The sequence below is a fragment of the Ursus maritimus genome, unplaced genomic scaffold (assembly GCF_017311325.1).
Source record: "Ursus maritimus isolate PB19 unplaced genomic scaffold, ASM1731132v1 scaffold_30, whole genome shotgun sequence".
Taxonomy (NCBI): Eukaryota; Metazoa; Chordata; class Mammalia; order Carnivora; family Ursidae; genus Ursus; species Ursus maritimus.
Window position 1 is genome coordinate 33,965,762 of NW_024425564.1, and position 16,617 is coordinate 33,982,378.

A 16,617-nucleotide genomic window follows, 5' to 3' on the forward strand; every position below is an offset into this window, starting at 1 on the left:
TCATGCATGGAGGGTCACACCTGTGCCTTCACAGCTCTGTGAGGGAGGCTCAAAAGGCATCACTGTTATCCATCCCCATTTTACTGATGAGGTAACAGACAAGAGAGAATAAAGGACTTCCTCCAGGTCACAGAGCTAAGAATACAACCCAGTTGTCCCTCCACATGTGTTAGAAAGGGTTGGAAATCCGTTTTTTTCTATAACCTGGAGCAAGTTTATGAGCCTCTCACAGCCTGTTTCCTCACCTACAAAACGGCCTTGCTTTCTGTGAGGAATAAGTGAGTTAACATTGGTGAAGGCACAGTATATGGTGCACAATAAGAACTCAATAACTTCCGGTTTCCTACTGTCTCCCCTTCTCTTCCTTCTCGTAGTGGATCTTGAAGCTCATTATAGATACTGGAGTATCAGTATGGTGATGGTAAGTCAGGATGAATTTTTATGCGGGCCACTGGAGGATGTAGAATCAAACTGTTATTTTTCCTTAAAGTTACAAAAGGATATTAAATTGAGTATGACAGTTTGATGAAAAATTACATCGTATGGGTTCATATTTCATTATTGTTTATCATTTTGTATATACAAATAATAGTTAACCTTGAAATAGTTGCTTTGAAAGGCAGTGGAGCTGATGAATCAAAATTCAGCCAAAAGAAAGTAAATAAAAAAAAAATCAAGCATTCTTACTTTTCCTACCCCAAATGTATTAAGTAAAAAAAAAAAAAACTATTAATATCTGTAATGTATTGCTAGGATAAGATTGCTATGGAAATTAATAAATACTTTGATTAGTTATAGCTCACAGAATGAGACAGCAAAGGATTGCATTGTAGACAAATGCTGTGAATGAATAATTTTCTGGTCGTTCTCATACTGATTCAGACAATATATTACTAAGAGAGCATATTAAACAGTTGATTATTTGATTTTTTCCCTTTCTTCACTAAACATGACTTTTTTCTTTTCTAACAGCTTAGCATTACTATAATGAGTATTATAGATGATTACAATCACAGAATGAAAAAATAGTCCTCCCCCCCATTTTAAATAATCAATGAGTAATATATGCACTTGATATTTAATATTGTAGATTTTTCTTGGTGACCAAACCCTGGCAGTTTCAGTCATGTAATAGCACAAGAGTTTCTAACAGAAGATTATGAGTCATTTTAAATGTGATCTAGCTCATGGTTCCTTTTTGAGACGTTTCCTCCAGGCAAAGACCTGAAATGGTTAGAATTACTTGTTTGGATTGACAATGAATAATCTTTTGTATTTTTAATAAAGGGTGTATCATGGAGTACGGTTCGGTACATGATTGGAGAAGTTCAATATGGAGGCAGAGTGACAGATGACTTTGATAAACGTCTCCTTAATTGCTTTGCTAGAGTAAGTCAATTTACAGAAAAAGCATGGGACACATTTCATTGCATTTTCCTTTTAAACAAGAATATTTGTTTGTTTGTAATCAGTGAGCCAAACTTAAGGGAGAAAAAAAAAAAAACCCAGACAGCAAAGCTGCTGAAAAGAAACAGCCAACAAAACCCAAACCCAAAACAAACCCAAACCAAAGCCAAAGCCAAAGCCAAAGCAACTAGCAATCTATGCGGTCCAGAGCACCACAGCGGTCAACTCCCAATGGTCTGTAAATTTTCCCCTGTATATATGAGTTGCTTATTTTCAGTATCTCTCTCCACGACCCCTCCTCCATGAAAACATGACATTTTATTCGCTACTTCCTCCGAGTGCAAGTCTCATGAAGATTTCAAGCCCCCAAATAAGTGACTGGAGAATGAACCAAATTTGAGTATTCTCGTCTTTTCCATTAGGACAATTGAAAATTGATGGAGTGTTCATTTTTCCCTCCATCTGACTCTTGATTTCAGCTCAGGTCATGATCTCAGGATTGTGAGATTGAGGCCCACATTGGGCTCCGTGCCCAGTAAAATCTACATACATCACACTGGCAAACATTTTCTAGAGAAAATTATTCCTTAGCAATTACAGTTTTCACGTGTCAGTAATAAATCATATAAATATATGTACCAGACTCAAACTCCTCTTAAAATTTTTACATGTTAAAGAAGCAATATACATTACCTAAGTGGGAAAAATCAGATATATGAGTATTTTATGGTTATTTGACTTCTTTATAGTAGGATCTATATTGGTAATTCTGTTTCAATGATTTTTCTTCCCCTTAACAAAAACAGCAAAGCGTAAGCTTTGGGGGTATTTTGGTAAATTGGAGTTGACCAGGAATCTGATTTTTCTTTTAATCCTTATTTATTTTTGCAAGTTTTTCTTAAAGTCATATGTGGAGAAAGGTGGATGATAAGTGTTGTGTGGAGGTGGGAGCCTGGCTGCTGGAGATCAAATCAGTACAGACCTCCTAGAAAGCAACTGGGCAAAACTTACCAAAATAAAGTATTCTAGGTAGACACATCCCAGAACATTTCTGGAAAAAGTCCACAAATGGACATGTATAATAATGTTTATGGCAATATTGTATGTGGAGCTGAAGGTAACCATTGTAGGTTGGGTTACTTGGGGGTTCCCCTTCCCCAGGGCACAACCTTGGTTGAGGCAGGCTCTCTTCTGCCAGGGCAATACCTTGGGAAGGACAATGTGATGAGCCCTCAACCAATACTCCAGACCGCTGAGGGAGTGTGTGCCTGGGTCCTGAAGAAGGAACTGGTGGTACATGGCAACATCCACTGCAAATGCCTAAGAATCTTAAGAAGTAGTGAATGAACACAATGGAATATTATTGCTCACCCTCCTGGGGTACAAGCTGGCGGCACTTAGTCGTAACGAGTGTGTGATACTTTCTGAAGCAGACTCCCACTCCTGAGTAAATGTCTCAGAGAAATTCGCAAACAGGTCCGTAGACATGTACAAAGATATCGATCATAATGTTGTTTGTAGTAGTAGGAAATTGAAAGTAACCTAGGAGTCTGCCATGGGGGACTAGATGAATTAAATGTTTTAGATGCCTATCATGGAATATAATGTAGCACTTGGAAGAAATGATCCATATGGCATCATGCATAGATTTTAAAAAACTTAAGTGTTGAGTGTACAGCCTAAAAAAGTAGAGTGAGATCTACAAAGTAATACATGTATATTTCACAAGGACATAGATCAAGCACATCTGAATAGATGCTCTCAGAGGGAAGGAGACTGGGAGTGGAGATCAGGACTGAATGGGGAAAAGTAAATATAAAAGGGGCCTAAACTCTGGGCACCTGGGTGGCTCAGCTGGTTAAGCATCTGACTCTTGATTTCAGCTCAGGTCATGATCTCAGGGTTGTGAGATTGAGGCCCACACTGGGCTCCGTGCTGAGCATGGAGCCTGCTTAAGATTCTCTTTCTCCCTCTCCCTCTGCCACTCCCCTCTGCTTGCTCTCTTTTTTTCTCTCTTTCTGTCTCTCAAAAAAAAGGGGGGGGTTAGATTCATGAGAAATGATAAAATAAAGAAATATGGTAAACTCACCTCTGTACCTGAGGTTTAAAGGAATAAAAAGATGTCTTGTATACTGTGTGTTAGAATAATTGCAAAAGTACCTGAAATTGGAGTTTTAGTAGAATTTCGAGATTCTGAGAAGTGGTTAGATTTTGCATATATTGTACAGATACTACCAGCTGAATGCTGACGGCGAAAGATGAGAGGGTCAAGAATCACTCCCAGCTTTGACTTAAACAACTGGGTAGAGAATAGGACTATTTACAGAGGAGAAGGGCTACAGAAGGAAGGCGTTTTATTGGCTGGGGCCAGAAATTAGTTCTGTTCTGATCATGTAACTTTTGAGATGCCTAATAGACACCCAAATGGAGTTGTCTAACACTGAAGTTCCCTAAAGGCAGGGACTTTGCCTAATTACATCACTGCCTTATTCCCAGCATGCAGGGCAGAACCTAGAACATACTATGTGATCAATAAATATTTGTTGGATAAGAGAATGAAGGAAGGTAAACAAGGCAGTTGGATTTACAGGTCTGGAGCTCAGGAGAGAGGTCAGGGTTAGAGAAAAAGAGCTGGAATTTGTCAGCATATAGATGGCATTTGAAGTCAAGATAACAGATGAGAGCATCATCTAGAAGAAAGTGTAGAGAAAGAAAACAAGCTAAGGACCGGGCTTTGAGTATTTTAATGTATCAAGAAAGAAGAAATGGTCAACTGAGAGACGTCAAGGAAGATAAGGAAAGGGACTTTACCTGTACTATTTGCCTGATAAATCTTTAAAAAACATAACCTACTTTTAAGAAATATGAAATATACAGAAAAATGTATAAAACATAAACATACAGTTTAGTAAGTCTCTTCAAATAGACATAGAATATTTCCAGCTCCCCCAAAGACTCATGCATGTCCCTTCTCCATCACAACTCCCCATTCCCTCAAGGTAACCACAATTCTGACTTTTATACAAACCGTTTCTTTCTCACTGTACTTTTACCATCTAAGTAATGCTCCTTATTAACATAGTTCAATTTTGCCTGTTTTTGAACTTCATGTAAATGGAACCATAGAGTATGTTCTCATTTTGGTGTCTGGCTTCTTTTTCTTGATGTGGTATTTTGAGATTCACCCATGTTGTATGTAGTCTACTCATTTTCCTTTACAATGTTGGTTCCATTGTATTGTACTGGTGGAAATCAGGATTGCTTCCAATTGGAGCCACTACAAATAATTCATCTGGGGACATTCTTATACAAGATTCTTGGAGCACACGGATATGCCTTTCTATTAGGAGCGGAATTGCTAGGTTATAGGGTTTGCGTACTTCCCATTTTAGTCGATCACATCCGTCTGGTTTCCAAAGTGCTGTTCCAAGAATACATCCAGCAGAAGAATGAGATACCCTATTTCACTACATCCTCACCAACACAGGGCATCATTAGTCTCTTAAATGTTAGCCATTCTGGTTGCCATCTCACTTCGGTTTTAATTTTTATTTCTCTGAATGCTAATAGACTTGAACACCTTCACATGTTGATTCACTGTTTTAGTTTTCTCCTTTGTGACTTGCTGGTACGTTCTTGGCTCTATTTCTCTTGAGTTGTCTGTCTTTTTAAAATATTGATTTACAGGAGCTTTTTGCATATTCTGGATGTAATTTCTTTGTTGATTATGTGGTTGTAAATTTCTTTCCCCACTCTGAGCCTTGCCTCTCCATTCTCTTACTAGTCTTTTAATGATTAGAAATACTTAATTTTAGTATACCTGGTATGTATTTTTCTACTCCTTTTATTTCAACCTTTCTGTGTCATTACGTTTCAGATTTATCTCTTGTAAACAACAAATAGCTGGAATTTTTAATATCTAGTCTGAAGGTCTCTGTATTTTAACAGGCAAATTAATCATTTTACTGTGATTACCCCTATGTTTTGACTTATTCTACCATTTTATTTTGTGGTTTTCATTAGCCATACTTTTGGGGGGGCCTTTTTTCCCCCTTCTTTCCTGCTTTTTAAAAATGTGTTCTTATATTTCTGTATTGGTTTGAAAATTACGTATTCATTTTTAGTCCTCACATTTTCTAACATGATTCCTTAAGTGAAAATCTAACCCTACATTTTAGGCTTTACCTTGGAGCCCTTCTGATTTGTATCTTCTATATTATGGCCACGGAGCATTCTGGCTCCTCCTCATTTTTATTCCCATCCATGTTACTCATTACAATAATTTTACGACCAGTGCTGATTTAGATTTATCCATGTGTACTGGTTGTTAGAAGGAGGGCAGCCCATTCCTTATGACAGGGGAAGTCTAGGAAACCTATGGGTGCAGAGACTGGAAGGTTTGGTTGGGGGAAGATGGGGTTGTTTTCTTCTAATCCCATCTATGCTCAGAGTGAAATAAGAAGCATCATCGCCTAAGGGGATGCAGGTCACCAGCTGAGGGAATGGGACATTTGAAGAAAGGGGAAGAGATGTGAAGCAGTTGCCTTGGAGAGTGGGAAATATGTGATTCTAATACATGCGTTCAGCCTCCCCCACTAGACTGTAAGCCCATTAAAATAAGAAACAGGCCATGAAGTCTCTGTGTCCTTTCTAGCACCTAGGATACACTCAATGCATGTTTGTTGATGATGATAAACGTAATTTAATCTCAGCAGATTGAGTTTTATGTGCCTGGGGTCATAGTCGTTCAAGACAGTAGACTGGATTGAATTTTCACTGACCCCACAGCACAACCTGAAAATCAGGTATACTTTTTTTTTTTACAACACTTTATATTAGCTTAAAAAAATTGCTTAGACTTCTTCTAAGATGTAGAGTTCGAGGAGAGTCCTGATTAACCAGGACTTAGATGGTTTGTCTTTATTTTATTGAAATTGCCTTACTTAAAGATGGCAAGAACACCGCAGATTGCTGGCAAAGTGAAGGGGATTTCTAAGAGACCTCTTTGCCCTCCACATCAGAACCAAAGTGGGCTCTCTGGATCGCAGCTCAGAGCTGCTTGTGGGCAAAGGGAGGGAGAAGAAAAGAGCCTGTTGCGCTAACTGTTGCACCTTCACGACCTCAAGGTGGACACTTCCTCCCTCTGACCTGAATCTGTCTTCCCCCTCTTCTACTTCTTCCCTATTCCCACCCCACATTACCGCCCCCCATACTCAGGACGATAGGAGACTAGTCAGCAGACCCCAATCCCCTCTCAGAAGGCTACAGTTCTCCATCCTCTGGGCCTGCGCCCCACCTGGGGGAAGCCCGTCTGGGGTTTAATTAATGCCCTAAATGAAAAGCTCATCCTACCATTTTCCATTCTTTTGCCCCTGAGCAGCTTCTCCACCCCTCATTTCCCCCTCTCCCAGGCCTTACTTTCTCTCTCTCTCCTGACTTGCCTTAGAATTTCTCCATCTTCAATGGCTCCAGCTCTCTGACCACTGGGTAGCCCCGCCCCTTACTCCCCCTGAATGTACACTTCAGCCTGCACTCCCTTCAGCCTCATGTCTCATCTGCTCCTTTCCCTCACCTGTTCCAGATGGCCCCTCAATAAACAGAGAAGTGAGTTTGGGTCTCTGGCTGTAAGGACACGGGGCTACCAGGAAACTCTACTGAAGAAGGCTGCAGAAAGCACCTTGGCACCCACATGCTGCCTTCCCCTATCTCAGTCCTTCTGACCTGCTGACCTGATGACCTAACCTCCTTGTGGCCACTTTACCTTGATCATGCTACCCAGAGGGAGGCTCTGTTTAATTGTGTATCAGTTCCTTCAAGCTGGATCCTCTGTCTCTACAATTTTCAATCCGGGGCTTATCTTTGAACCCCTGGTTGTTTTCTCTGTTCTCAACATCTTACCGTGTGTCTCCCCTCAAACCAACCATTGTAGAACTTTCTAATTAATGGCCATGATCATATAGCAGCCGTTCTCTTTAATAACTTTGAATGGCTCCTCATTTCTTAAATCAATGCCAGTCATCACCCGGACCTATCTACCCTAAATTTCACCATTTCCTCATTTTGCCTTGCATTTTTGGATCAGTTCCTCTGTGCCTTTGCTGGTGTGGTCTCCCCAGTCTCTAATTCCCCTGTCGAAGTCCTATCCTTCAAGACCTAGCTCTAAGATCACTTCCCAGGTAAAGCCTTACCTGACATCCAGCTGGCTATTCTCTCTTCCTGCTTTAAGCCTCCTCGTATTTTGCTTATTTTTATTTCCTCTGGCTCTTCCCTTAGTGGACTTTGCACTATGGCTTATTCTGTAATTGACTTACTCCTCCAGTGGGTCACAAGCTCCTTGGAGGAAAAGAACTGTGTGTGACTCACCTTTGCCTTCCATTCCAGTCCTATGATCCGTGCCTTGTGCATAGGAGTTAACTAGGATAGCACTGGGGGCGTGGCAGGGGGTGGGGGGAGGACAGAAGAAAGAACCAGCACACAGGGCATTTCAGAGTGACCACTGGACCTAAAAAGAGCTGGAAGAAGGATATGGAAGGAAGATGCTAGAGAAAGTGTAACCCACTGAAGTGAAGCACAATCCCCATCTCTTTTCACATTGAGTCCTCCCAGTGATTCAGACATCCTGCCTGCCCTTCTGTTCTTCCTGTCTTCCCATTATTTCCTCTCCTGCTGAGAAAATTGCTCTGTTAGACACTGAAGTCATTGCCTTAAACCTGGCTCATAGGCATTCGGCATTCTTTTTTTTTTTTTTTCTTCCCTCTTCAGAATAAGTCTATTCACACCAAGTATATATTTGTTCTCTTGCTTTTACATTACAGGTAATCAATTCATATGGAATGAGAAAAGGATGTCTTCAGGCAAACAATAAGACTGTTGGATACATTTGCTTCTTGTGGCCAGGGACATAACTTAATTAACAGAGGGAGCTCTCCAGCTCGGGGTGGGAGGGGAGACAATTGTTAAGAAGTTTTCCTGGCCTTGCCTGGTGCACGGTGCTGCTGTGAGCCACCCTGAGCATGGCACATTCCCCGGCATGAGCCCTGTTTTGGGGCCGAAGGGAGGCCATGGAAATGCCCAGATCTTCTCCCGTGTGTGTGGTTATGGCCTCCTCTATGCAGTGTGTTCCCATTTGTCTTCAGAAGTGGGATGGAGGGTCGTGAGTTTACTTGGAGCAGTGAGTGGGCTTGCGAGGCTGGCTCTCTTGTCACTGTTCACAAGCGTCTTTGGTGTTCAAGAGAGGCTCAGAGGCTTCCCTGTTTTTGTGTCATGTGGCCTCTCTCTTTTCTTCATATTTGTGCTAATTATTTCTGTCAGTGGTTTTCTTAAGTCCTTTCAAACCCAGTATAAAAATCTATTAAAATGGAAATAAGGGGACCCTTCCCTCCTTTACTTTTCATTTAGATGGTCATCACTTTCTCTCTTCTGCTTTCTCTCCCGTGTAGGTCTGGTTCAGTGAGAAGATGTTTGAACCATCGTTCTGTTTTTATACTGGATATAAAATCCCCTTGTGCAAAACCCTGGATCAGTATTTTGAGTACATCCAGTCACTGCCATCCCTAGATAACCCCGAAGTCTTTGGGCTGCACCCTAATGCTGATATCACGTAAGTTCCTGGCATTTTTTAATTTTAAGGAATCATTTGCAACTCAGCCTGGCAAAGGCTGTGCATTTCATTTTCTCTCTTAATTTCTCTCCTTTCCCTTCTTTTTATTTTGCTGTGAAAAATAATGTCACTTCCTGTCTCCCAATTACAACTTTGTCATATCTTGGCCTGCTCTCTCCTCACTAAATCCTGAGGCTCCAGAGTTTATGACAATGTTAAAGCTCTAATTTATGCATTGATTATCTCTCCTCTGTCCTGTCATAAAACCAGCTGGTGTTATTGGTATTGATGCTTTCTGCTGATAGGACAAGAGTCTCCCAGCTTCTTGTCTTTCCCCCCCAAAAAAAAAATCCATTAAAAATAATGGTCATAAACAGAGTCTAAAAGGGCCAGGAGGATAGAGACAGGAGGATGAGGAACTGTGCTGCTGCTTGATCCTCTCTCTTGTGGCCCCTGTGCCCTCACTTGATTGGTTGCTTCCTTCTGTCACTAACACCCGTGGTGGGCACAGAGCCCAGAGGAAAGGCTTGGGTCTCAGCTCCGCATGAGGCCCCTGCTCTGATCACTGAGGTAAGAGATGATGAGTGAAGAGACAAGAAATGCATCCCAATCCCAAGTCCCTTCTCAGACCCATCCTTTGAATGAAGGAACCCGAAAACAAGGCTATCCGGTTCCACAGAGAGGGCGCCAAGAAGCCCCAGCTGAGATTCTCCTGTGGATGGTCACCGCCTCTGGCCCATCGAGGAAAACCCACCGAGTTCACATCTAGAAGACTGGTTTTCAGGGATGGAAGAGACCGAGATGCCTCTGGCAGATTCTAAGCTGTGACTACCCATCGAGAAGGAATGGGGTGTCCCTCTCTCCTAGTCACTCACCGGCTGCTGCAATGTTAACAGCTCTGCAAGGGGCGCGGACATGCCTCACCTTCTGCTTCTCCGCCCTTACCCAGCATCCACGGAGTCCCAGCGAGCTCCCCCTGCATTGTCTCTCTACCCCTGAACGTACATGTACTTCACCCCTCGAGTGAGGCTTGGCCTCCTGGCCTCTTTGTAACCCACACTGATTCTAACTTGTCCAAATCCTCTGATCTCTCCCATGCTGCTTTTCATCTTAAAAGACATAGGCATGACCCAGAAGAGCCACGAATGGCTAACATTCTTTTCAGACCCCATGATGGAACAATGAGGGCTCTGGTGGTTATTTGAAGAGGCCATCATAAGTCAGCTGAAGACAGGAAAGAGGTGAAGAAATAAAAAGATTCCTCAGGGATCCATTTGGAACCAACTCAAACATCATCTGAAAGAAAAAAACAGAGAAATAGTTTTGCTTTAGCTGAAACATTAAAGATCTGAGGCAGACCATGTCATTCCTCTGTTCAGAAGCCTCCTAAGTCTGCTGTCTCACTCCAAGTCGAGTTCAGAGAGGACAGTGACTGACAGGTGACATGCAAGGACATGCGAGACCACCTGCCCCCACCTCTTGGCCTGGCCTCCTCTGCCCACGCCTGCACTCACTGCCCTGCTCCAGCTCCTGCCAGCTTCCTGTTACTCAGGCCAGGATGGCTCCCCCAATGGGATACTTGCACCTCCCAGAACCTCCCTCCCCCCAGATTCCATTGTGGCTCACCTTTCCACCTTTTCTGGTCTTTACTTAAATGTTACCTTTTCAATGATGTTTTCCCTTGCTGCCCTATTTAAAAATCGCAGAGCACTCCCCAGCCCTCACCCCAGACTCCATCCTCCTTGCCGCTTTTTTCTTTAGATTGTATCACTAACTGACATACTCTATATTTACCGATTTATTTGCTATCATCTATCTACCATCATTAAACGTAAGTGCCATTACATCTGAAACTGAGGTCTATTTTTCCTGCTACTGTATCTCCAGGGCTACACAGTGCCTGATGCTCGGGGACTGCTTGTTGGATGTACCAGCGATACTAAATTCTTCTGGGTTGTGAAGAATCTAATGAATGGGGATAGTCTGTAGAAACAGCTCATGAGGTCATGCGGGTGGGCAGAAAAACGGCCAATGTTTTAAAGCACTAATACATTAGTAATTGAAGCAGCTCACATATGAGGGCACTGGACTTCATTCTTGGCAAAAGCCCAACGAGTCGTGACGGCCGGTTCCTGGAGAATTAGATCCTGTTGGGCGCTGTAAGATTCTGCCGGGAAGTGTGGAAAGCAGGGTTGAACACAACTCATCTCGTCCTGACTTACCCTTATTACCATAGCAGTTTTTTTGGTCCTCAGCTCTCAAGAAAGATAAACCAGAACTAGAAAAGGCCCAGAGAAGTACACTTAAATGTAACCCAGATGGGAGTCAGTGTTGAGACAAACTATTTTTTCCCCTTCACTCTTTATTTTGAACTATTATAAACCCTCGGAAAAGTACAGCGAACACCATATACCCTTCACCCAGAGTCATCAACTGTTAACATTTTGTACATTTGCCTTTTCTCTTTCTATATTTATAGATCTACAGTTATATCCATATGTGACTGCATCTATCTGTGTGTGTGTGTGTGTGTATGTGTGTGTGTGTGATTGTAGCCCCTCTCAATGGATAGAGCTAGGAAATAAGTACTGTTAAAAACGTCATGAGCTAATACTAATAACTCCAATTCCCAAGGTATACCGCATGTCTCTTCCTTGTCATCCCTCATTTCAATATTGATATCTCCTTTCTCCCGTGGTAAGAGCTCTGGCTCCCAGTAAGTTCAATATTTACTTATTTGCTCTTAATCACTCCACTGATACCACTACCAACAACAAATGTATGAAGGGGAGGTCAAGATTTCTTTGCAGTTCTTCTTGTCCCTAGAATATATCCCACTGAAGTTGTACAGAGTACTATATTCAAGTTACTCAGATTGTCTTTTCTATGTGGTTATGCTATCAATAGATAGGTGCATTCATTTATTTCTATTCATATTACAGTTAGTTTTTGTCCATATTTGTTGATTGTCTTAAATATGTGAAACATGGACATGGCTTGAAAATCATGACTAGGGGGCACCTGGGTGGCTCAGTTGGTTAAGCATCTGCCTTCAGCTCAGGTCATGATCCTAGGGTTCTGGGATTGAGTCCCATATCAGGCTGTCTGCTCCCTGGGAGCCTGCTTCTCTCTCTCCCACTCCCCCTGCTTGTGCTCTCTCTCTTTCTCATTCTGTCAAATAAATAAATAAAATCTTTTTAAAAAAAAATCACGACTAGATAACAAGGTATTCTTACACCCTTCTAGCCCACTTCCATCTTCTGTTATAGGCAACCAAGTGCATTAGTTTCTGTGTTACCGTCCCTGTGTTTTTTTTTTTAATTTTTAAAAATTTTACTTTACAGAGAGTGCACATGAGCAGGGGGTGGGGGTGGGGGTGGGTAGAGGGAGAGAGAGAATCTTCAAGCAGACTCCCCACAGAGCATGGAGCCTGACGCAGGGCTCAATCCCATAATACTTAGATCATGACCTGAGCTGAAACCAAGAATTGGATGCTCAACTGACTGAGCCACCCAGGTGCCCCTTCCCTGTGTTTCTTTTTGCTAAAACATAAATGCATATATATTCTTATTACCTTTCTTTTTCTTATAAAGTTGCGGAATATATATATATATATATAATATATGTCTCGTCTTTTCCAATTTTATGTCTCGTCTTTTCCAATTAAAAATGTATCCTGTGGGACACCTTGGTGGCTCAGTCGGTTAAGCATCTGACTCTAGATTTTGGCTCAGATCACGATCTCAGAGTTGTGAGATTGAGCCCCTAGTTGGGCTTCTCTTTGGGTGTGGAGCCTGCTTGAGATTCTTTCTCTCTTTCCCCCTCTGTTCCTACCCCTGCTTGCATGCTTTCTCTGTCTAAATATATATATATATATAAATAAGTAAAATCTTAGAAAAAAATGCATCCCGTAATCACTCCATATGTTCCCATGTCTTCCTCACTATTTTTTTTTTTTACAGCGACATGCTCCTCTATTGTTAATATGTATCATAGTATATCATCCATTCTCCTGTGGGCATTTAGGTTCTTTCCAATATTTTGTTATCCCAAATAATTCCTCAATTAATGATCTCAAGGTTATGGTTTCTCATGTTGTTGGAGATGTATTTTCAGGGTAAATGGCTATGGGTGGGATTGCTAGATCAGGGATTAGTGAACATTGCCAAGCCACCTTCCGCAGGGCTGTGCTATTTTGAGCTCTCAACAACGATGTGACAAGGCCCTTCCTTCACAGCCTCATCAACAGAGTATTGGTGAAGCTTTTGAATTTTCACCAATATGACAAGTGAAAAATGGTATCTCAGCATAATTTTAATTTGTTTTCTCTTATTTTGAGTGAAACTGAGTACATTTCCTTACATTTACGGGCTGTTTGGACTAAGATCATCTTGGAGACCCTATGGGTAAATCCAGATGTGGGATTGATGCAGGCCAAGATCAGGGATAATGAGGGGATGAGAGGGTAGAGTGAAGCTGTCCCCCAAAGGGGACCGGTGGGATTTAGTGCGTATAGAGCAATGGCTGAGAATCTTGCATCGTTTTCATTCATTTGTTGCTGCTACCTAAGGGGTAGTGAGCACAGTGAGCCTTCTATGTCTTTTGGCAGCTCTCTTCACCACTCTGTCCAAAGGCTTCTATGCCATCACTGGCCAGCATGCTATAGATTCCACCACTATCTTTTCCCAAAATAGAGTGTCAGGATCTTGCAATCTCTCATCACACCGAGTGAGATCAAGTAGAAAATGCTAGAACTCTGCTTTCAATCTGCTGGACAACTGGCTGTGACCCTACCCCTCTCATCTCCATGCTTAACTTCCCACCTGGTCTGTCCTTGGGTCTTCCCCGCCCACTCCAGCTCTCCTCCTCCCGGGGACCTTGGTCCATTTTTGGTTCCTACTCAGGCAGTAGACTCTGTTGTGAAGCTCCGCATTTGGTCATTTTCTCCTCTTGACTCCGATACTTCTTTTTTTTTTTAATGTTCATAGCAGCATTGTCCACAATAGCTAAATTGTGGAAGGAGCTGAGATGCCCTTCAACAGATGACTGGATTAAGAAGATGTGGTCCATATATACAATGGAATATTACTCAGCCATCAGAAAAAACGATTACCCAACATTTGCAGCAATATGGACGGGACTGGAGGAGATTATGCTAAGTGAAATAAGTCAAGCAGAGAAAGACAATTATCATATGGTTTCACTCATTTATGGAACATAAGAAATAGGAAGATTGGCAGGAGAAGGAAGGGAAGAAGAAAGGGGGGGTAAACAGAAGGGGGAATGAACCATGAGAGACTATGGACTCTGGGAAACAAACCAAGGGCTTCAGAGGGGAGGGGGGGGGGGAATGGGATAGGCTGGTGATGGGTATTGAGGAGGGTATGTATTGCATGGTGCACTGGGTGTTATATGCAAATAATGAATCATGGAACATTACATCAAAAACTAAGGATATACTGAATGGTGACTAACATAACATAATAAAAAAATTATTATTAAAAAAAAAAGAAGTATCGGAGTCAAGAGGAGAAAATGACCAAATGCGGAGCTTCACAACAGAGTCTACTGCCTGAGTAGGAACCAAAAATGGACCAAGGTCCCGGGAGGAGGAGAGCAGGTGGGCGGGGAAGACCCAAGGACAGACCAGGTGGGAAGTTAAGCATGGAGATGAGAGGGTAGAGGTCACACCAGTTGTCCAGCAGATTGAAAGCAGAGTTCTAGCATTTTCTACTTGATCTCACTCGGTGTGATGAGAGATTGCAAGATCCTGACACTCTATTTTGGGAAAAGATAGTGGTGGAATCTATAGCATGCTGGCCAGTGATGGCATAGAAGCCTTTGGACAGAGTGGTGAAGAGAGCTGCCAAAAGACATAGAAGGCTCACTGTGCTCACTACCCCTTAGGTAGCAACAACAAATGAATGAACGATGCAAGATTCTCAGCCATTGCTCTATACGCACTAAATCCCACGGTCCCCTTTGGGGGACAGCTTCACTCTACCCTCTCATCCCCTCATTATCCCTGATCTTGGCCTGCATCAATCCCACATCTGGATTTACCCATAGGGTCTCAAGATGATCTTAGTCCAAACAGCCCGTAAATGTAAGGAAATGTACTCAGTTTCACTCAAAATAAGAGAAAACAAATTAAAATTATGCTGAGATACCATTTTTCACTTGTCATATTGGTGAAAATTCAAAAGCTTCACCAATACTCTGTTGATGAGGCTGTGAAGGAAGGGCCTTGTCACATCGTTGTTGAGAGCAAAATAGCACAGCCCTGCGGAAGGTGGCTTGGCAATGTTCACTAATCCCTGATCTAGCAATCCCACCCATAGCCATTTACCCTGAAAAACATCTCCAACAACATGAGAAACCATAACCTTGAGATCATTATGAGGAATTATTTGGGATAACAAAATATTGGAAAGAACCTAAATGCCCACAGGAGAATGGATGATATACTATGATACATATTAACAATAGAGGAGCATGTCGCTGTAAAAAAAAAAATAGTGAGGAAGACATGGGAACATATGGAGTGATTACGGGATGCATTTTTTTCTAAGATTTTACTTATTTATATATATATATATTTTAGACAGAGAAAGCATGCAAGCAGGGGTAGGAACAGAGGGGAAAGAAGAGAAGAATCTCAAGCAGGCTCCACACCCAAAGAGAAGCCAACTAGGGCTCAATCTCACAACTCTGAGATCGTGATCGTGGCCAAAATCTAGAGTCAGATGCTTAACCGACTGAGCCACCAAGGTGTCCCACAGGATACATTTTTAATTGGAAAAGGCGAGACATAAAATTGGAAAAGCAGAGACATATATTATATATATATATATATATTCCACTTTATAAGAAAAAGAAGGTAATAAGAATATATATGCATTTATGTTTTAGCAAAAAGAAACACAGGGAAGGGCACCTGGGTGGCTCAGTCAGTTGAGCATCCAATTCTTGGTTTCAGCTCAGGTCATGATCTAAGTATTATGGGATTGAGCCTCGTCGCAGGCTCCATGCTCTGTGGGGAGTCTGCTTGAAGATTCTCTCTCTCCTCTCCCACCCCACCCCCACCCCCTGCTCATGTGCACTCTCTGTAAAGTAAATTTTTAAAAATTAAAAAAAAAAAAACACAGGGACGGTAACACAGAAACTAATGCACTTGGTTGCCTATAACAGAAGATGGAATGGCTAGAAGGGTGTAAGAATACCTTGTTATCTAGTCGTGATTTTTTTAAAAGATATTTATTTATTTGACAGAATGAGAAAGAGAGAGAGCACAAGCAGGGGGAGTGGGAGAGAGAGAAGCAGGCTCCCAGGGAGCAGACAGCCTGATATGGGACTCAATCCCAGAACCCTAGGATCATGACCTGAGCTGAAGGCAGATGCTTAACCAACTGAGCCACCCAGGTGCCCCCTAGTCATGATTTTCAAGCCATGTCCATGTTTCACATATTTAAGACAATCAACAAATATGGACAAAAACTAACTGTAATATGAATAGAAATAAATGAATGCACCTATCTATTGATAGCATAACCACATAGAAAAGACAATCTGAGTAACTTGAATATAGTACTCTGAGCAATACATAATAT

General features: G+C 42.0%; 1 protein-coding gene across 1 annotated transcript in view; it reads left to right on the forward strand.

Moving 5' to 3' along the window:
- Positions 1-16,617, forward strand: part of DNAH8 (dynein axonemal heavy chain 8) — a 224,806-nt gene that overhangs the window by 165,789 nt on the left and 42,400 nt on the right. Inside the window, exons 52-53 of the mRNA XM_040645126.1 lie at positions 1,288-1,389; positions 8,847-9,007. Of these exons, the coding sequence (XP_040501060.1) occupies positions 1,288-1,389; positions 8,847-9,007 (263 nt within the window). The remainder of the gene's footprint in view (positions 1-1,287; positions 1,390-8,846; positions 9,008-16,617) is intronic.